General features: G+C 43.5%; 6 protein-coding genes across 6 annotated transcripts; all 6 read left to right on the forward strand.

Moving 5' to 3' along the window:
* Positions 1–557: 557 nt before the first annotated feature.
* Positions 558–2171, forward strand: EAF01_004189 (uncharacterized protein; the record flags this gene model as incomplete). The annotated part of the gene is made up of 1 exon (XM_038912443.1): positions 558–2171. One exon carries the CDS (start codon positions 558–560, stop codon positions 2169–2171), a length of 1614 nt encoding a protein of 537 aa, XP_038772127.1.
* A 590-nt stretch (positions 2172–2761) lies between these two features.
* On the forward strand, positions 2762–7025 carry EAF01_004190 (uncharacterized protein). Its single transcript, XM_038912444.1, has 3 exons — positions 2762–4620; positions 4704–6463; positions 6519–7025. Exons 1-3 carry the CDS (start codon positions 4227–4229, stop codon positions 6762–6764), a joined length of 2400 nt encoding a protein of 799 aa, XP_038772128.1. The 5' UTR covers positions 2762–4226; the 3' UTR covers positions 6765–7025.
* Positions 7026–7670: 645 nt separating this feature from the next.
* EAF01_004191 (uncharacterized protein) lies at positions 7671–11493 on the forward strand. The gene is made up of 2 exons (XM_038912445.1): positions 7671–8408; positions 8468–11493. The coding sequence occupies exons 1-2, from the start codon at positions 7945–7947 to the stop codon at positions 9660–9662; spliced, it is 1659 nt and encodes a 552-aa protein (XP_038772129.1). The 5' UTR covers positions 7671–7944; the 3' UTR covers positions 9663–11493.
* Positions 11494–12375: 882 nt separating this feature from the next.
* EAF01_004192 (uncharacterized protein) lies at positions 12376–13666 on the forward strand (the record flags this gene model as incomplete). Its single annotated transcript, XM_038912446.1, has 6 exons — positions 12376–12448; positions 12504–12682; positions 12740–12848; positions 12898–13129; positions 13201–13534; positions 13610–13666. 6 exons carry the CDS (start codon positions 12376–12378, stop codon positions 13664–13666), a joined length of 984 nt encoding a protein of 327 aa, XP_038772130.1.
* Positions 13667–16168: 2502 nt separating this feature from the next.
* Positions 16169–16952, forward strand: EAF01_004193 (uncharacterized protein; the record flags this gene model as incomplete). Its single annotated transcript, XM_038912447.1, has 3 exons — positions 16169–16237; positions 16388–16698; positions 16775–16952. 3 exons carry the CDS (start codon positions 16169–16171, stop codon positions 16950–16952), a joined length of 558 nt encoding a protein of 185 aa, XP_038772131.1.
* Positions 16953–18832: 1880 nt separating this feature from the next.
* EAF01_004194 (uncharacterized protein) lies at positions 18833–21452 on the forward strand (the record flags this gene model as incomplete). The annotated part of the gene is made up of 3 exons (XM_038912448.1): positions 18833–19277; positions 19373–20169; positions 20224–21452. 3 exons carry the CDS (start codon positions 18833–18835, stop codon positions 20923–20925), a joined length of 1944 nt encoding a protein of 647 aa, XP_038772132.1. The 3' UTR covers positions 20926–21452.

Raw genomic sequence — 21452 nt, forward strand, 5'->3', positions numbered from 1 at the left:
CCACGTTATATGTACAAAGTACTGAGTATAATCAACATTCCACTTAACTATATGGAGCAGATCTTACCGTCCCTTCACCGTCCCTTCACCGTCCCTTCCGACTCTATCACAATCGATAAGCGCTTTACCTTATCTTCCTGGCCGTGCCTTAAACGTCAATCCCCTCCTTTCATTCTCCATCCTTTGAAACTTAGCTCGGCTTCTTCGGAGAGTCATTGATGAATTAGGTGATTGAGAATAATTCCATGACAAAGGTATTGTTCATTTTTACATTCCTACATTCCTACTTTTCAATCATCCCAATCATCCCAATCATTCTATTCACCATCCATTGATTTCCTAATCCATCAACAAAGAAACTCACCCAACACCAACACCAAAACCAACACCCACCTCTACTTTAAGTCCGATCGCAAAACATCTCTAATCGCGAATAGATCCGCTGGTCGTCTTCTTTTGAAACCCTCAATGATTTAGTCCATCCATTTCAATTCTTCATTTCCTTGAGTTCAAGATACCCTTTTTCTGTCAAAGCGCCATATCCGAAGCGTTACAATATGATTTCCATACGACGACTCCTCCTAGGAATCGTCCTGGTCTGCTTGACTTGGTTCGGAGCCACCTCATTACATCGATACCTCGATCCGAATACACATATATCAGAGGAAATGAGAGAAGATGCGCGCTGGATCGCTACATCAAAACACTTCATGGATAGACAATCATGTAAATGGCTTGGCCTGTGTGGACTTGCTCACTATCATTCCGATCCGGCTTGGAAACGTCGATTAAATAAAGTTACAAGAGATCAGAAAGTCATGGGAGACGATGACTTGGATGCAAGTTGGGTAGAATGGGATGATGCCTATAAGAATGCCCCCAAGATGCGCCCCGACGATTGGTTTGGCGACGATCGAGTATTGAAAGAAGTTCCACAATACGTTCTTGACCACGCACCTCTCGTACATCTTTACTCGGGGGAGAAGTTCTGGCCTGCGGACATTGAGGAACACTTAAATCATGTTACTCCTTACGAAAATCATACTTCATTGCATATGAATACGTCCGAACACACATTACACAATTTACATCTCCTGAACGAAGGACGCAGCGGTCGACTTTTATTTATGCAGAGTAAAGACGACGTGGAAGATAGACCCAGGTGGTTAGGGAGCGCTTACAATAAACCCATACCTTATGAAGATGAACCCAAGCATGAAGAGGATTGGGAAACAGTAGAAGAGGAAGAAGAAAAGGAGTTTATTGAGAGTAAAGAAGATGGTCAGGAAGCCTGGGACGATGCGAGTGATGAAGAAAGAATGATGATTGTCGCACCATTTGAGCCAACCTTTCGCGCACAGCCTCAAATTACAAGACAGCGCAAACGCAATTTGAAGAAACGTGGAGATTCTTCCGGTAAACCAGATCAATCAGGATATTCCCCAGCTCCTGCGACATTGATTATCGTGGACAAAGGACATGGGATTGTTGATGCGTTTTGGTTTTACTTTTATTCCTACAATCTTGGTACAACAGTTTTGAAGATGCGATTTGGAAATCACGTTGGTGATTGGGAACATTCTCTCATTCGATTTTATAACGGTGTACCCAAAGCCGTTTTCTTCTCTGCCCATTTTGGTGGGTTAGGATATCATTATAAAGCAGTTGAGAAAGGTCAAGGTCCAGGAAGAGAAGGAAGACCAGTCATTTATAGTGCCGTGGGATCTCATGCAATGTATGCGACTCCCGGTACACATCCATACGTTTTACCATTCAAACTTCTCGCAGACGTCACAGACAAAGGACCAATTTGGGATCCCGCCCTTAATTACCGAGCATATTTCTTCAATACATCCCTCACCCATAATGTCGATGCACGATTCGCAACCTCTAATTTTCTAGCTCAAACAATGGCTGATTCTTTTCAACCCGCGGCACAAAATCCAGATGCACCCACGGGTTGGTTTTGGTTCAATGGTCATTGGGGAGACAAATTTTATGAATTGTCTGATTGGAGGCAGTGGAGATTTGTGGGTCAATACCATTATGTGAATGGACCACTTGGACCGAAATTCAAAAATTTGGGGAGAAGTAGAGTTTGTCAATCGGGGTTGAAATGTATTTTGGTGGATAGTTTGGAAAAGGGAAAGCATAGGAGTTGGGTTGGGTAGATATGCGTTGAGTTGAGTAGACTTTGGAACGTTGAGATGAAATGAGATTGGATGTGATAGACTTGGATTTTGGTTTCCTTTGTCTTTTTCGTTTGTGAAATTGAGCGAGTTTCGAAGATTTAGACTGGTTGGGTATAGATGGATAAATCGATATTTTTTATTTGGTGTTTATTTGGGAATTGGATGGATGGATGGATGGATGGATGGGGAAAGGAGGTGTTGTTGGAATCTTATTGCATATGGAAATGGAGATGGAGATGGAGGTCATGATGATGACGATGACGATAACGAAGATGACGATAGAAGACGAAGTGGGAAGAATAATGACGAATGAATTGGATGAGAGCCGTCTAGGAGCAAAGCAGTTTGAAGATGGTGAATTCTAAGGAATTCATTACATGGGGAAAGGTTGAACCGAAAATGCATTATGAGTGGCATCCGAGAAGAAAATTTATTATAGTTGAGAGGTGGGAGGAGATGAATGAGTGGTGTGTAGATGGATGTTATCGATGGATGAATATATTTATCTTACATATATATAAATAAAGAGAGTGAGATATGATTATATGAATATATTATTTATAAATTAGATGTTTGTATGGAGTTGAGAGATTAATGGGTAGTGATTGATAAGTAGTGATTTATGATAATTACTTGGACTTGGTGTGCGTCTGTGTATCAGTGTGGGCATGAGTGATTAGCCACGAAGAGCAAGCAAGGTCTTTCTCTTAAATATACGAATTGAAAGAGAATTTTCTACACTTCACATTTGACATCCCTTCATCTATCACTCCCTCCGTGTTGTCCTCATTATCATCGCTCATGTATTTATGCACGTATTCCGGTTTCTAGGTCTCTAGACAGATGGTACAGCAAAATCTGCCCCGCCATCAAGAGAGGCCGAATGAATACTTGAAACTACTAGGTAGGGTGCTGGGATGTGAGTGAGTGAGTGAGCGTCTCGTCTACTCGTAGGTAGGAGGTATACTTACAATACTCCCTCGTTGTTTTCAAACCTGGTAACCTCAAGCTGTTACTTTCCTAGCGCGGAAGAGAAGATCATCTCCCCGTGAAATCCTCGTTGAAGTCGCTAGATGGGAGGATGTTCATGGGGTGGCGTGGTTTCCTTATGTGCAGCGTAGAGGGTTCTGGAGATTCTTGGTGGATGGGTAGAGCGAGGTGATGGGTGGGTGTGTTCTTCATGATGCTTATGTCTTGTGTTGTTTTGATTTGAGATTGAGATGGAGATTGAGATTGCAATAAGATATGAATTTGTGTTCTGGATGAATGGATGGGGATAGCTAATCTTCTTAGCAGGGTTGGTTTCGTTGCGGCTCAGCGGGTTGGGGGCGATTGGGGGGCGATTGGAGTTGTGGGTTGTGTTAGGGGAGGAGAGGCGTGGGTTGATGGTATAGTGTGGTGTGGTGTGGTGTGGTATTGTATTGTTTGTTATTGTTTGTTTGTTTATGAATATATTCATTCTTTTTATTGATTTAATAAATTGTAAGAACAACTGGGTAGAGATTGGAGTTGCGAGTTGTGTTAGGGAAGGAGAGGCGTAAATTGATGGTGTGGTGTGGTACTGAGCGTTTGTTTGTGTATGGTCATGCTTTTTCTTGATTCGACGAGTCGCACGTACATATATCATTTCGCACTCACTTGCTATTCTTCCTGCTTCTTTTTCCCCTTGCCTTTTTCTCCTCCAGCGTTTGCAGCATTTTCACGCTTATAATTTCAATCGAAATTATCGAGATAGATTAGCGCGGAAGCCCGCTTTGCTATTCATAGCTGCATACCCGCGGATATCTGATTGGCTATCTGGAGTTGTAGGCCTCAAAATCATAACAAGTATTGAGGCAGTGGTTAACTTTAGAATCATGTCTGCTTTTTATTGACGGAGGGCTTCGGTAACATGCATTTATTGCATGAATCAGCCTTTCCGCAGCATGCTTGAGGGTGGCCGTTTGGAAGGCCTTGTTGAAGGGAAGGGAGGTAGGTGGATGGATATGTGAGGTGAGTGATTGAGGTATAAATATGATGGGATAAACTCTTGTTATGGTTTTTTTTCACAGCAGGCTTCCTTGTATGGATTTCATTTCTATCATTCTAAATAGTTTGTCTTTTCAACGCAATCAAGCGATACGGCAATCCGTTATTTACTGTCGGGAATTTCTTAGACACGAAAGAACTTCCACACACATGAGCAGTATGCCCTCCTCTCGTGGATCATCCGTCGTTGTGGATGATGAAAGCTTTCACGATAGTCCTATCACTCCTCAGACTCCGATTTCCGAAAATGAGCTCAAGACAACATCTTCTCTCAAAGGTCTACAAACGGAAGAGCAGCAACGTGTTCTGGACACCGTTGCACATTTGAGAAAGTGTGGCCTCGAGAATACTCTGCCCCTTCCACAACTTGTCGTTTGTGGTGACCAATCCGCTGGTAAAAGTGAGTACAGCAATGTTTCTTTTGCTATTTGGTGATGTCAGATCTATTCTGCGTAGAAGTTATGCTGAATTTTACATCCACAGGTTCGGTTCTCGAGGCGTTGACCGAGATCCCTTTTCCAAGAAATGACAATCTGTGCACTCGTTTTGCAACTGAGATTAGTCTCCGTAACGCTGACACGAAAACGCTCACTATCAAAATTATCCCGGATGATGAGCGGCCATCTAAAGAGCAGGCCATGCTTAAAGAGTTTGTGGAGAGCATCACAAACTTTGATGACCTTCCTCGAATTATGGATTTAGCCATGGAAGCAATGGGAATAAGTGCTAATATTGACCCGAATGCGCCACCACGAGCATTCGCTAGAGATGTCCTGAGCATTGAATTTTGTGGCCCAGATTGTCCCCAGTTGACTTTGGTCGATCTTCCGGGTTTGATCGCCTCTGAAACTGTAGAGGCAACAGCTGCCGATGTTGAAACGGTCGCAGCCATAACAGAGCATTACATAAAGCAGCCTCGAACCATTTGCCTTGCTGTTGTCTCTGCAAAAAACGACATCGCCAATCAGCAAATCTTGAAGAGAGTCAGGGCCCATGATCCTCATGGAGATCGCACTCTTGGTATCATCACCAAGCCAGATACTCTTGATAAAGGCTCTGGAAATGAGAAAGCTTTCATTAGCTTGGCGAAGAACGAGAATGTCAGATTTAGATTGGGTTGGCACGTGGTAAAGAACCGAAGATACGAAGAGAGAGATTTTTCTCTAATGGAACGTAACATGGCGGAAGATTCTTGGTTTCGCGCGTCCAACTTCAAGACTTTGTCGAGAAATCACATCGGCATTGAACGATTGCGTGGTCGTTTGGCCGCTCTATTGTTCCAACACATTAAGAAAGAACTTCCTCAGCTCCGCCGCGACCTTGAAACCCAACTTGCCACTGCAAGTGAACAACTCGGGTTGCTCGGTGATGCTAGATCTACACCTTCTGACTGTCGAGCATACCTGGTGCAGCTCAGCACCGACGTCCAGAAAATCTGCGCCGCTGCTGTTGATGGTCATTACGAAGGACGATACTTTCAATGTGAAGTTAACTCCGAGTTCAAACTCGATCAAAAAGCAGGCCTTCGTCGTATGCGAGCCTGTGTTCAAACGATGAACTCTCAATTCACAGAAGTAGTGCGTAGAAAAGGTCACAAATACCAGATCGATCATTCTACAGGCGCAAAATCGACTAGAGGCACGATGGAAGGGGAAGAAGCAGTTAAGAAAGGCAAGCCCGAAAGACTTACGAAGAAGGAGGGTCTGGATTGGGTGAGGCAGGCACTCACTAGAACCCGTGGAAAGGAACTCCCAGGCAATTACAACCCTTCACTAATTTCAGAACTATATTGGGAGCAATCCGCGAAATGGGAAGAGCTCGCCACAGAGCACATTGAGCAAGTGTCCGATGTGTGCACCGAGTTCCTTAAGAACTTACTTTTAGAAATGACCCCAAGAGACGTTGAATCACGCTTGTGGTCATCCCGGATCGAAGACGAGTTAAGAAACCGCAATGCTGCCGCCACTCGAGAGTTGAATAATTTGATTGTGGACAATACAAACCATCCAATTAACTACAATCACTATTATACGGATACTATCAAAAGCCGCCAGCAAGAACGAGCAAATGCAGAGCTCGAAAAATGTTGTCAGGATGCTTCGGCTAGTGTTGAGACAACCGAAGGAGTGCAGCTAGGTCCTGTGATCGAGAAACTAAGGGAAAGCCTTTTCAAAAGTACCGAAAAAGATATGGAAGTTGTTTCATGCGAAGCGGCTTTGGATTGTGTCGTGGCAATCTACAAGGTTCGTTTCCTTTCACTCAACTCCTTTATCAAATATGGACTAATTTGTCCTGTAGGTCCTTCAAAAGGTATTCATCGCAAACGTGACGACCCAAGTAGTCGAGCGACACATTGTTCGCGGCTTAGAACGCATTTTCGACCCTGTTGCCGTAAACAAAATGTCTGACAAAGATGTGGAGGCCATTGCTAGTGAGCCAGGCCAAGCTAGACAAGAGAGGGCATATCTGGAAGACCAGATCACAAAGCTTGGAGAGGGTAAACGAATCTTCCGAACGATCATGAGCGGTGCTACTACGCTCTAGGAGGTCTAGGGTTAGTTGACCACGTGCGAGGGAGAACTGTGGCATGCGGCTCGTGTGAAGTTGTCATTTCTGTTCGGCTGTGGAGTAGGTTTTGATGGATCGTGGTTGTGGATGTGGGTGCTGCGGGTAGAGTGGAAGGAAGAATAGTGCCGGTGAATACCGTACCGCGGGAGTATATTTCTTTTTTGTTTCGACAATAATCGTTGTACTACTACGAAGATACTTTCGTTATTATTATCGTTATTGCAACTTAGCTTTTTAGACCTCATTAGTGTATTGGTGCAACAGCATGGTTTCCATCTTCGTCAAAGTGCTATGAGTGACAAAGAAAGTTATAGGAATGAGCTGATACCCTTCGTATAAACTCACAATTACGGCTAGAGTAGATAGTGCTAACTTTTCTTCACAAAGTATCTACAGTGAGTGGACCAAGTCTAACGGTGAAGACCAATTCCAACGCCTCGAACGCTTGATATTCTGCAAGAAGTCCCCAGCATGCTCGAATGCATCTCTCGTTCCGCACTTCGGTCCCGGGGGGTAAAATTTCCACATCACTGATTGGTCAATACATATCTTAGATCCGCGGTATAAGGCTGATAAGATAAGATTTCTTCGCTAAAACCTTCTAGGCTTATTAATTGATTAGTCAGTCGCAAAGCTTCTTGCCGTGAGAACCATTCTTTTTCCGATTTGGGATGCTTCTTGACCCTGCCTCGCCTGCTTGAGTGTTGGGGTGCGTGCAATTGGTGCAAGCAAGATGTCACTATCTGCTCTGTACGTACGAGCTTACGAGGATTGCAGAATGGATGACATGAGATTGGCAACATGGGATTGGTAACATGGATATACTTCGTATATTCGTCATTGAGAGGATCCCTTGTGTGTATTTTCGTAAGTGGAGTCAGTCTTTTTTTCTTCCTGGACCGTTTGGGTTAAGTGAAGTGGTCGAAGTCTATCTGCGGTGATTGTTCTACGCTTTTTGTTTTGTTTTATTTTATCTGGAAGATGTGATGTGTTTTCCTGGTTCTTGTACGTTTTTCTGGGATTGGTTTCCCGTGGTTGCGATTTTGTGAAGTTTGAATCTTGAAGTTTGAAGTTTGAAGTTTGAATCTGCAGAGAATATTGAGATTGGAGGAAAGTAAGTATAGTAGCGAGGTAAAGAAGGAACAAAAAGAAGCATATGATGCTCAATTCCGAAACGGAAATCGAGGGGGATTTATCGGGAAGGGATATAGAGAAGGAGGAAAGGGCAATGGGAAGTTCAAACGCCACTTCAATGCTGGAGCACGATGGAGAAACTACAGATGTTGAGACGCCACCTCGACGCCTAAGTTCGCAATTGTCGAGATCACAGTCGATTTCGCAGTCTGAGATTCAGAGAAATCCTGTCGTTGATCATGAGAAAAGTTCGGCGCAGGATGAGAGTCCAGATATGAGAATATTGGTGGATTGGGATGGAGATGATGATCAAGAAAATCCGCGGAATTGGTCGACGTTGTACAAGAGTTGGATAACGTTTCAGTTGGGCATGTTGGCTTTGAGTGCCAGTTTGGGGAGTAGTATTATTAGTCCGGCGGGAAAAACGATTGCGGCGTATGTTGGTGTTACTTCAGAAGTCAGTGTGTTGAGTATTAGTCTGTATATGTAAGTTTTGTGTTTTGCTTCTTTCAAATGAAAAGGGTACTGATACATTTTCAAAATAGATTAGGATTCGCATTTGGACCACTTTGCTGGGCACCAATATCTGAGCTTTGGGGAAGAAGATGGAGTATGTTACCCCCGATATTTTGTTTGGGACTGTTTTCCATTGGAACGGCTACAAGTACAAACGCGGCATCAATTTTCATAACGAGATTCTTTGGAGGGTTATTCGGATCGGCACCCGTTTCGAATGTTTCTGCAGCGTTGGGGGATATATGGAGTCCTAAAGCTCGAGGGACGGCAGTTACATTCTATGCAGTGGCAGTTGTAGGTGGACCGACACTAGGACCTTTAATTGGAAGTGCCTTGCTTGTGAATCCACATTTGGGATGGAGATGGACAGAATATCTCGAGGCGATTTGGGTGTTTGCAATGTTCGGAATGTGTTTAATATGTCTCCCCGAAGTCTATACGCCCGTCCTCCTCAAGAAAAAAGCCGCTCGTCTTCGCAAAGAAACAGGAAATAATGCCTATTACCATCCACACGAAGAAATAAAACTCGATGCCAAGACCATTGTCACGAAGCACTTCTCAAGACCCCTCCTCATGCTTACTACAGAGCCCATGGTTACCTGTATAGCTTTCTACGCCTCCTTCGTCTACGCCATCCTCTACCTCACTCTCGAAGTCTTCCCCATCGTCTTCTCCGATAACCGCGGCTGGTCCTCCGTCATCGCTTCCCTCCCTTTCCTCGGCCTCTTCGTCGGAGTCAATCTAGCCGTCGTAGTCAATCTTGGCAATCAACCTCGCTACGCTCGTATCGTCGACGCAGCAGGTGGACGGCCCGTCCCCGAAGCGCGTCTCGCCCCCATGGCACTCGGAGGTATTTTATTCGCAATCGGACTTCTCTGGTTTGGATGGACGGCTGCGCCAAATATCCATTGGATTCTTCCAGTCATTGCTTCGGTATTCATCGGCGCTGGGTTTAATATTATTTTCCAACAGTGTATCAATTTTTTAGTTGATACTTATGCATTGTATGCGGCAAGTGCGGTTAGTGCGAATACTTTCCTGAGAAGTATCCTGGCGACTGGATTTCCGCTGGCCGCGGGCCCGATGTTTAGAGCTATGGGTGTAGGACCAGCAATGAGTGTGTTGGGTGGAGTGGCTACTCTGGCTATACCGGTGCCGTTTTTGTTTATGAAGTATGGGGTTACGTTGAGGAGGAAGAGTAAATTTGCTCCATTTAAGGATTAGATGATTTGGCGATGAAGGGATGAGGTGGTGGTTGTAAATATTCAGATGTTAGCACATAGAACGAAGTACATACATGAATTTGAAGACCATGAATATATAGATGTAACACTTGTTGTTCAGTAACACACGAGCTCGAAAAACGGCTTTCAACATCCTTGCATCTTTTCTTTTTCGGGAGCTATTCATCAATTCTTGAATCAAATCTGTAATGATTGGGGTATCCAACCCAATCGCAATAATCATACTTTTTTCCCATCCCCTCTATCATATAAACTACGTAATTCATCTCACTACCTCTTCATCGCTAAATAAAAATTGAATGAAAGTAACTGCACCCCCGAGACGAAGTCTATACGTATAATCCAACATCTTGTGATTCTCATTCGGGGAAACTCATTTGGAGTTGAATGATGTGCGAATTGGTAGAGAGGTTGAGAATTTGAAGATTCAAAAATTTGAGGGGAATATGGATATGGGGTGGAAACAGAGTGGGGTGTAGATACAGTCAATAGGGGTTCGGATATCGATGGATATCGAGGGTTATTTGATTTTCTTGCTTGTTGGGATGGAAGGTGAAAGGTGAGCAGAGCAGGTATCAGTATTTACCTAGGTAGCATAGCTTTCCTGTGGGTATTATTTATGATGCCATCATCGAAAGATAGCAAATCATCGCATAAGCGACATTGCTTTGAAGGAAATAGTACTGGACACTGGCTTACCTACCTAGTATTCAAGATAGAGTTCTCAATTGGATATGCTTTGGTATCTTTTGTATACCTACTTTGCGTTGAGGTGGTTATGTTGATATTGTTATTCGATTAGATTGGGGACGGTGGGGGAATCTTCTCCTTCCTCATTATCGGAGATCCCCCCACTCCCAGTGCGAAAGTTCCATACGCTCTTTCTGAGGGTTGTGGTGAGGTTTCGTTCTTGTCTTATCCTGCAAACTTGCACAGGTTGGGAGATCTGAAGCTGGAATCGCTTGGTTCGATCAAGCACCAAGTGCAGTGTAAATATTGGGAGTGTTTTTCCGTCTTTGGTTCCCGGACTGGAAGTTTTGGAAGAATGTGGATGTTCTATGATAGGATTGTGGAGATCATGGATGGATGCTACTGGAGGATTCAAGAAGTAAGTTCCATCGAATAGAAGAGGCTGGTTCTGAGATTGAATTCGTGGTATCTATATCTGGTAACTTTCGTGAGTGTCGTTTTAGCCTTGTGATCTTGGAAGGAGAAAAAGGGAGGGTTGGAAGTTGTTCTTCATGCGGGAGGCCTCTAGAGTATCTTGGAAACCAGAAGGACTAGATGGTCTTGGAGTATTGAAGCGCACCAAGACTTGTCATTGCACGCCAAAAAGATGGGATGTGGGTGGCGTGGGAACTAATAGGAGAAACAGACGGCTTCAGGCACGTGTGACATTCCTCGAAGAACACAAACTCGACATGCAAGATTGGCAATGGGCTTTGAAAAGTTTCTTACATTCCGAAAGGATTCTTTTGAATGGCATTGCTGAATTTATTGGATTCATTCACTATAGGAAGGAATGATGCATCCTTGGGGTCTGCGAATCTGGTATGTTGGTTATGGGATTAGAAGTTGTGTGTGCGATGATTCGAAGCCGGAAGATTCATGGACAGGCTTCCCTTGTGCTGCTGAGTATGTTATTATGTTTGTCAATGAGTAAACTGGGAAAACGTATCATATATCAGATGAATCCTCCATTCGTTCGGGAATCATTACAGCGACCTGATACCCATAGGGGGAAAACTTCGATAAAGTCAGTTTCAGGAGTTTCCGGTATCGTTATGGAAAGCCCAGAAACCATGGAGAGTGGAAAGCAATGGAAGTCGATTTAGAGTGGTGGTCAATTTTTATACCCTTGAACATTACTATTTATATAAAGTCTTTGGTAAGCTAGCACACATAGCTCGGAACAACAAGATCAGGGATTTATGTCTCAGTCATTAAAACCGCATAGAAGAGGATAATAACGGATCCAAAGAGGGACTAGAGAAGGAGATGCCGCAAGATGAGGAATATAAAGCCCAAAGAGCGGATTTGAATCAATATTTCATCGATATGACACAGGCAATTATTGATGTGGATGAGAGATTTGTCAAAGCCGTGAGGGCAATATTCTGGGTCAATGTCCGGGAATGGTATAGAGAGGATCATACTGGGGAGTGTTTTCTGTGTTGATCAGGGGAGCTCCCGGCGGAGGACTGGAGTGAAGAATTTGGGAGGGGAATAGGTCACAGAATGGACGATGGGGATTTTTTGGCTTGATATCAAGGATGAACGCTTAACAATGGGTCGGAATTTAATACGTGACTTTTTGGAGCCCGTTCTAAAACTCAAGCCTAGATATTTTAGATCAAACTATTTAATGAGGCCAGAAGTTTGTTTCGCGTTGAATAGTTCTTTGAGAATATGACACCGGTTTTCTTACATCACATCACATCGCTCGCAACTTTGACTTCCCAGGTTTTGTGTAGCACAAATAGTGGGGCACCCCTGAACTCAAAGCAAGTAATCCGACATATCACTCGCTTAACCTTCTTCGAATCTTTCCCCGCATTGTACACTTCACACCGGCATATACCCGAAATGACCCCTTGTTATATACTTAACCATCTTTCGAAACTGCTCGACGTCTACGGAGTATATTGAAATAAAAGCTGTAAAGAAATACAGTCTATTCAAACAACAAAACTATGGCGGCCCAAAATTTGCTGGAACTATTGCGATCGAGGACAGTGGTCGATTGTGATACTATGGAATTTGAGGGTGGGATCGCTTCTGTAAATCGTTACACACAACTTTTTCTAATGATACATCATAGTTGCGAAATCTCTTGGTCCTTTCACGGATTGCACTTCCAACCAAGCAATTGCAGTTTTCGAGCTTCAGAAGCCCGAGAACAAGAAACTGCTCCAAGAGACAGCGGAAACCACGGAACAGCTCTCGAGAACGCGAGAATGCCAAGATGTGAATTTCTCAGAACTGGCGGTCGAAGTTGCGGTATATTAATCCCCCTTGAGATGTAGATGAATGCAAAGAGCTTACTTGGCTATCTAGATGGTCAAATTACAACTTGCAATCGCGAGCGTAGTCACGGGGTTTGTGCATGTTCAGACGAATCCTTATCATTCGTATGGCACCGACGAAATGATTCAAGATTCACGAAGTATTTCTTTACTTTTCCTTGAGATATTGACAGAGACTAAATCATCCAGGGATAATCTCCATTTTTAGACATCTCGATCCAAACTTTGACACTAATCGTATTTGCCTAAAGATACCAAGCACATGGGAAGGACTCCAAGCATGCAAAGTCTTGGAAAGAGAAGGAATAAGAACTTTAGCCACTACACTTTTTAGTATCGAGCAGGCCGCTTTGGCCGGAGAGGTCCAGTGCACTTATGTTGCGCCTTATGTTAATGAATTGAAAGTTCATTTCGATGCGGGGTATATGTCCACCCATTTTTGAAGAAAATTGGATTATCAAGATTGCATTTCCAAAAGCTAACCAAAATCAGATTTACGGATACCAATAAAGCGCATCAGCTCTGCTTTGAAATCCAACAATACTACAGCAAGAATAATCTCCGAACAAAAGTGCTACCAGCTAGTCTGACGAATATCGATGAGATTATGACGTTAGCTGGTGTAGATCATATTACCATTGCGGCGGCGCTACTGAGAGATTTAGCGGCTACAGCTGTGGAGGGCTATGAGGTGAAGTCTCTGTTTGATGGACATGAGCGGGAGGAAGCTCAATCTACCGCCTTGAACTTTGATAATGATGAGAGCTTGTGGAGGATAAGTTTTACGAGGAGTGGAAAAGGAGAGGCGGAAAGAAAATTGAGCCAGGTGAGTTGTTCCTGACAGGGATTCCTCTGAGTGAGCCAAGCTGTAGACTTTACTAATTATTTATATCGTGCATAGGCAATCAATATCTTTTGTGATATGCAGACGCAGTTGGAAGCGATGTTTCAGGGCTAGACAGAAAGTAGATATGGTTTGATATTAGCGTTCTGCGCTTGGCACAAGAATGCCGAATTGAGCCACACTTGCACAGGAGACTTCATTATCTCAACCCATTTGGTTCTATGGACTTAGAAATCCGAACTCTTCGAGATGAATAGTAGCTAAATCGCGTAAGAGATTGGGACCCCGCAAGAACTCGTCTTTATAAGTAGACCCCCAATTCACGTTTCTTACTAGCAGCAACTTGTAACTTTTGCTTATCTTGTGAGAATAGCACGGATGATATGAAGTGAAAATCTGTCAAGCTTTGGAAGAAAACGGGAAAGCCAGAAAAGCTAGATAAAACAAGATCGCAATCATAATAGGTAGCTTGTTTCTCGATCGAGGGATCCTAATAATCCGCAACCGAAAGGAAAAGCGTGTCTATTAGCAAGCTTGTCCTCGATATGTGCCGCAGATTGGATCGTAAATGATGACCGGCTGATATCTTACTTGCAGTAATAGGACACACTTGCGAGAATCCCCATTGCTATAATTCGAGGTTTCAAGGCATTCTTCGAAGGAGAATCTCACCAAAGAATCTTAGACCATTCTAGAGATTGCCAAGGAATACGTTACATATCGGTTTTCAGTATCTAGATCGCTTGTAAGATCGGTCGACTCTACCGAATGATTGAATCAGAACGCTGTGCCACAACTAATACATATTCTAGAACGGAATCTTACGGGGACGATTAGCTGTGCCACGGACGACTCCATGAATACCCGTGGACTAATGTGAACTCACATTATTTTCCTTCCTTGCTACCTGGATACACTACATATCTCTACTTTACGCCCCTTTTGGTCCGCATCTTCTGACTGTGGACAATAGAGTAGGATGATCTGATCGTGGCTTCCATCTGACTTTTCAATTCCTTTCGTTATTGTTGTATCTGACATTTTTCTGCATAATTCAAATTCTGTACGAGTCCCAGGAGTTTGGAGCCGGGCCTGAATCTGCCTATCGTTTCTGCGACAAGAGTCACGCTTTTATCGATAAAGAAACTAATCCCATTCCCACAATCCTTTCATGGCCCTTTATAGAAAGCGAACGCATGAAAAGAACATGGAAGATACAAAGGGCTCATAAGATGTCAAATACCCGGGTGATCCGCCATGTGATACAACACAACAACTTTATCCGTATTACAGTCATGTACATAGTATTGGCTTTCCACGCGGCTCTTTTCTGATCCGCGTTGACTATGATTAGCGATAGAATACATGGTATTTCAAAGCTTATAATATGAAGATGAATTGGATAGAATTGTGCCATAGAATGCTACAGTCTTGTCGAGAAGTGATGAGGTTCGAACCGACCAATCAAAATATTATATTCGTAACTAAGGCTGACCCTATTTCAGCCGATTCCCAGACAGCACTTGTCTTACTGAAAGTGTGGCCTCAGGAAATGATGATACACCAGTGAAGTCTTCTTGAAGGAAATCTCATCAATTCAGCCTTAAAGTCACGCTGTTTCTCTCAAAAGTAGGATACCGGTAGCGAATTATACTAAATCTCATCAGTAGTGTGCAAGGCTGCCATATTTGACATGGGGTATTGGGGTAATTCACAGACCAAAAAGAGTCTTTCAACGAATATCAGAGTTGTAATAGGGTCTCGCTCTACATGGGACGGCAACTAGAAGAGTCTTCCGTCGTATTGAGTGGAAGATAGCCCGGATACTCCATTGCTTTCCATGTAAGTAAGTACGCGCCAATAAACGTCCGTTGTATCTTAAAACTTTTACAATGCTCAGTACAGCTTCAAAGCTTATCCCAATTGCCAATGAGGTTGAAGAGATTGCTTCTTCCCTCTCGTACTCTTCTACACTTCCAACAATCAGACCTCGGATCCTTTAACTTCTTATGGTTTGATTCATCATCCAGAGAGCCTCTCAAATCGTAACAAGCGCTTGGCATTTGTGAATTCAGGAGTGAATAGCAAAGCCGCGACGCATCATGATACATGGGGAGATAGATTGTGCCTCGAGTTACGTGCCGAGGCTATACTTGCGGCGTTGAGATTTATTGTGTGATTCAATGCTATTCAAGTGTTCTTACTATGATGGAACATTCTTGTTTCGTATGCTCCGATCTCGCTTGTCTGTGAAAGCCTGATATGCTGGAACTTGTATTGGGAACGAGGAGAATCCTATGACTCTCCTACTTTATACGGCACAGGACGAACTCCTGGAGTCTTTCTGTCGAATCTAGGGCGTCCTCAGATAAGCCTCCTATATCGAGATGGGTATATTAGGGCCCATATCTCCTGTCAATGCGACGATATCTAAAAACACTTCTCTCGATAACTTCAGCGATTTGAACAGAATCTGATACGACTCCTCATCATCCGCAGACCCAAGACTTTTGAACACCCATTGCAATTATCTCTTCACAATATCAACAGTCCAAGGCCCTTCGAGATCTACCTTACGCTACAAATTCAAATTATATCTTTGCAGTCGTCAAAATTATGTCTTCTCGAAACTCCAGACGCTCTCAACTTGGTCAAAGCTCAAGCTCTAGAAGTTCTAGACCCTCAGTAGCCTAAGTGAGTCAAGGACACGCTTCTATTATTGACCACTTGTGTCCAGATTCCCCTAGACTCTCGATTGCACTATGGTCATGATCCTAGACTATTTCTACAGCTCCTTCATTGTTTTCCAGCGATTATAGGACTAATCTTTGACAGGAGAGCACAGCCCTACTCATCGAATCCCTCAACACGCACCGTGTAAATACGCTCACGGAGCTCTGCAGGATTGAACGAAAAGCTGCCGCTTCTAATGAAGAGGAATTACTTCTCATCCGAGATCCCTTGACCGCAGCTTGGACTTACTACGTCACATCCTACAACCTACTCAATGAACTCCGCAACTTGACGCCAAATTACACTTTCAGCAGTGATTTACTCGATGATGCCAAATGGAGAGTGAGTAGCGACCCAAATAGCGACAGAAGTTGGAATTATGCCTGGTTGGTTTTGATCAAAATATATGATGAGTAAGTCCTAGCCATTCGTTCCGCGTATCATTCGTGTGAGATGATCTGAAAACACGTATTGATTAAGGTATGTTAGTAAAATGATACAAACAAATGCAGAGAGTGAAGCATCCAAACTAGAAATGTGGGGAGGCCGATACCCAGAAGCCGAGGAGGCGGCTCAGCTCGCTGCTTGCTTTGCGTATGAGTGGCAAGAAGCTCTGGATCAGATGCTGAGACATTGGGAGACGCCTCCAACTAATTCCGGATACTAAACGCAGTACCTATGTATCTTTTGGGTACTAATGAGCAAGGAAAATGACCATGAACTAAGACAATGGTGCGGAACACTGGTGGCATTACGCCATACTTTTGTTGAAAGTTCTTCTTAGCATTTTCGGTGCCGGTCTTCTCTTGTGATTTTGGGATCCTTCACAGTATATATCTTGGCGGCCCCCTTTTTCTTGTGTAATTTCAAGTGGCATAGATGAAATCAATAGCATCGCAGGTGAAGTGAACAGGTTCATCAGGGATTTTAATTTTCAAACCTCAGGGAAAAAGGGGTGATGGGACTACTTGGAGGCGTATTGAAAAGGAGCGCTGGATTTGCTTTATTGTTCTTTTCTTTTTCAGAATCTTTGGGCGGAAACAGGTTTTGACTTGTGGAGCTATGCGCATTTTGCTGAACAAAAAAATAGATCAAATTTCAATTAGACTTTTTATATCCTTCACACCATCCGATTCCAGATCGAGAACAACAATATGACTCGACTGAAAGCCTACAGAAGTGCAGAGCTGCGTATATGACGCCCCTACGAAACAAAGAGACAGAATGAACACGCAAAAACAATAATGCCGGGCCAAAACATATATGCTACCCAGCTTTCCCATAAATTTAGAAAGATATCCCTCTCATAAAGTCAAGAAAGCCCTTGCCAAGCTATAAATGACGACTATACCACATCACGTCACCTAGAAAGCCATGCGAGTGCCTCATGAGCCTCATTTTATCTTTACACCACGATACACGCCGCGTCAACGGATACGCGCGGCACAATTCTCAGTATGCGACTTTATATGTATGATTGATCGTAATGATGACACCAAGAAGCCTACAGACTTGCGCAGCTTGAGTGAGTCGAGCCTCATTCATGGACTAAGTCTTCAAGCACACGACGCATTGGCACAGTACATATAATGTAGTTGGATGGGGGACTTGAGTAGTAGGATTAGCAGGGCTGTCTCAGAGTAGAAACTCACGTTATATGTGATGGTGAGGGCATAAGCTCTTTGAGAGACTGGACGTGATATACTTGTTTTCTGTATCTGGTTTAAGCTTTGATGCTATAGCATTTCATTGGTCTGAGTGAGGTGCAATACAAAATCTCTGATCTGTGCTATGCTGAGATCTTGAGGTCGTAAAAAGACTGGATGGATTCGTACAGCTCCTTGATTCGAAGGATGAGAGGTTCTGTAATAGAGGTCTATTGTTCTAAACGGCTTAACACAATAACAAGAAAAGTCCTCTTTTATTTTGTAGAATGATCGTTCAATTCCAACAATAGGACTGGAAGCTCAGCATGGGAAGACCGTAATAGAAATAAAGCCCAACATACTATTGTCTGGAGCTTCGAGTTCGTCTTTTATCAGATTGGCAAGAAAGCAAAGAGATATATCTTTGTGTATATCCAAAACAAATCTGCATGTTTTCGGACTCTAATAAGGAATCCGAATAAATACAAAGATTGTATTAGGAGCTTCTTCAAGATGTCCTTCACAAGCCTTTTGCCCCATATCAACAGAAATCCATCTTTCGGTAAAATTCAGTTGCTCAAAAGGCTTTCCATTCGTTGACCTTGCCTTCACTACTCAAAATCCAAAGACTGTTTATGAATGATGAAAATGCAATCTTGAAATTATCATTGAGATGAACACTAGGTAGTGATCAATCAAGTGAATACTGTAGTCCGCAAATTCACCTTTAATATATTTGATGCCTTGAGGCCTCATCCCTTGCTATTTCGTCCGAAAACTCTCGATGGCCAGAGAAAAACAATTTCCACTAGTGAATTGATGGAAAGAAAACTAAAGGAACGTATCTCCTGCGCAAACTTTTTTCCTCAACTTTTCTTCTACAAAACAACAACCATCCAAGATGTTTCCCATCATGGTGTCCCCAGTCATCACGTCTCCCCAGCCAGCCAAGGAGAACAAACTTACTAGAGCTTGGGCAAGAATGTCCGGTGAATCTCAAGCAACCGATTTGAAATTGCCTGGCGAGAGAATTTCAAGTGATTTGAGACGCACTTCAACGGTTATTTCCAAAGGAATGAAACCCCCTCTTGAACCACACAAAAGACGTGCCAGCGTACAGCTGGAGCCGACTACGAAGAAGATGGATACCGTTGGAGAAGAAGCCGCCGGTGAACTTGGGGGTTTTGGTGGACTTGGAATCAATTTCTATGATCAGCTTGGCAACAGAATTGCGCCACAAGCAATTGTACCTGCCGAAATACCAATAAGTGCACCTCCTCAAATACCAAGGACTCAATCTCCTCGAGCGCCGGGTACTCAGAAGCCCATGTCGCCGCTGCCAAAGGGTACGTGCCTTCTTTCCTTCGTCATGTATTGCTCTAAATCACATTGCCGCGAAAACCTACCTTGATGGATGCTTAATTGTTGTGCTGTTCTACAGATCCGCCTGTCGTCGCACGATCACCTTTGGTAATTCGCGAATCCTTCACTCGAAACTTCAGCTTTCCTGAAAATCCAGACCCAGAAGCTATTGTCGATAGCGACGCTTTCCTTGGTGATCTTCTTGAAAGAACCCTACGCGAGCAATCCGAAGCTCTTTGTCCAAGTCCAACGGGGAGCAGAAAGAGCTCCATTCGCATCAATACACCAAAGAGTAGCCGTCAAGTCTCTGCTGCCAAGCCAATTACAACTTCTGGTCCCTTTGGAATGAGAAATTATACGGCACCAATGAATATAACTTCTTCGTCCGAGCTCACGTATACAACAACCCGAGGCCCAAAATTAGGTATTACAACATCATTACCACATTCGCGAATTCTGAGCTTGCGAACACCGAGCGTTACTGAATCAGATGTGGTTGATTTTTTTAATACTGGAGTTGTCAGTAAAGAAAATAGTGGTTTTACTCCCGAAGCAGTAACAAATGAAACGTCGTTCCCACTAAATTCGAAGATTTACCGAATCCCATCATCCCCTACAATTGCCAAGCGCTCTTCCCGAAATAAGCCGTCTAAGCCACAACGAGGTGAACTTTACTTCTTCGAACACGAACGACAAAAGATTGAACAACTCGTTGCGCAAAGTAAAAATCGAAATTGTACGGAGCATCAAAATTGTACTGATTGTATTGAGAAAGAATACGCATATTACGAAAACAAAATCATGTCTACTTCAATGCCCCCAGAGCGTCGCCAACAGATCATGAAGGCCAACAGATCTATTCGCAATATCAAGAATGTGAATTGACCTCTCTCCTTCTCTTGGTCTCCAATTTATACTAACAATTTGCAGGAGCTTGAAAACCTTCTTGAAGATGAACTCATCACTTACGAGGTGTATGAGCTTATGATTAGCAAACTTCCCTCGGAAAACAGTTTGAACTCGACATCCTCCCCCGCTCCTCGTGCCAACGTTGTCGCTCCAGCACCAGTACCTGTTGTACCAGTTGCCGCATTCTCACAAATGAATGTCAGTAACGATAACCCTCCACCATCGTACCAATCTACTCCAAACCTTCCTCCCCGCGGACCAACTCAGCCACCCGCTCGACCAGAAATCGGACGCGCCACCGCTCTTTACCGTTATACCGAACCCGAAGACTGCAACTTCGATGTTGGTGATATTATCATCATCTACGAATACATGAACGATGATTGGTGGATGGGCAAGAATGAAAAGACTGGAAGAGAGGGTGTGTTCCCATCGAACTACGTCCAGAAGCATCAAAACATGCCTCCTCAGGGCACCTATTATGGCAACGAGAAGGCCACATACTCCCCATATGGTGCTCAACAACAAGTATCCGTACCACCCGGACCAAGCAACCCTTACAATAGCTCTGTTCCCCCAATGGCTGTCGCAGAACAACCTACTGAAGAAAAGCCTAGCAAGGGTGGAGAGATGGGTAAGAAGTTTGGTAAGAAATTGGGCAATGCCGCTATCTTCGGTGCTGGAGCTACGATCGGTGGAAACATTGTCAACTCGATTTTCTAGATATTCTGGTTGTCACACTTCTTGAAGTAAAGATTCTCCGACGTCTGTGTAACAATTACTCGGGGGACACAAGATAGACTTTTCCTATCTCCAAGTATCGATAGCGGTTTGAAATATCTACAGTTGGCTTTTTCACTCTGAAGGGTCACTATTTTTGAGTCGGGAGTTTTCTTATATTACGGCAATGCATGTTTTGATTACAGCGTTGCTCTTCTCGGTTTCATATATTCGGAGTTCTGGCAGGAATTGAATCCTTTTCTGTATTCGCGGTTTTTGCACCATCTATGAAAGGACTACTGGACTTTCTTAATATTGTGTTTTGGGATTCAAATACAGATTACTTTCCGGTTGTACCTAGAAATACCTGATTACTGAATAAAACGAATCTTTCATTTTAATGGTGGACATTCTACCAATTTATCATTATGATACGTGCATCGTGATAGTTTCTCCTTTAAATGGACAAAGAGCCACATCACGTGTAGATAGCAGATAGATAACGGCATTAGAAGTTGGTCGACGTCACT

The sequence above is a fragment of the Botrytis porri genome (genome assembly GCF_014898465.1).
Source record: "Botrytis porri strain MUCL 3234 chromosome Unknown BPOR_005, whole genome shotgun sequence".
Classification (NCBI taxonomy): domain Eukaryota; kingdom Fungi; phylum Ascomycota; class Leotiomycetes; order Helotiales; family Sclerotiniaceae; genus Botrytis; species Botrytis porri.

Coding starts and splice junctions, on each gene's coding strand:
- EAF01_004190 (XM_038912444.1), top strand. CDS start 4,227: ATGGTTTTTTTTCACAGCAGGCTTCCTTGTATGGATTTCATTTCTATC. Junction 4,621..4,703: donor TGACCAATCCGCTGGTAAAA/GTGAGTACAGCA, acceptor TTACATCCACAG/GTTCGGTTCTCGAGGCGTTG. Junction 6,464..6,518: donor GTGTCGTGGCAATCTACAAG/GTTCGTTTCCTT, acceptor TTTGTCCTGTAG/GTCCTTCAAAAGGTATTCAT.
- EAF01_004191 (XM_038912445.1), top strand. CDS start 7,945: ATGATGCTCAATTCCGAAACGGAAATCGAGGGGGATTTATCGGGAAGG. Junction 8,409..8,467: donor TTGAGTATTAGTCTGTATAT/GTAAGTTTTGTG, acceptor TTTTCAAAATAG/ATTAGGATTCGCATTTGGAC.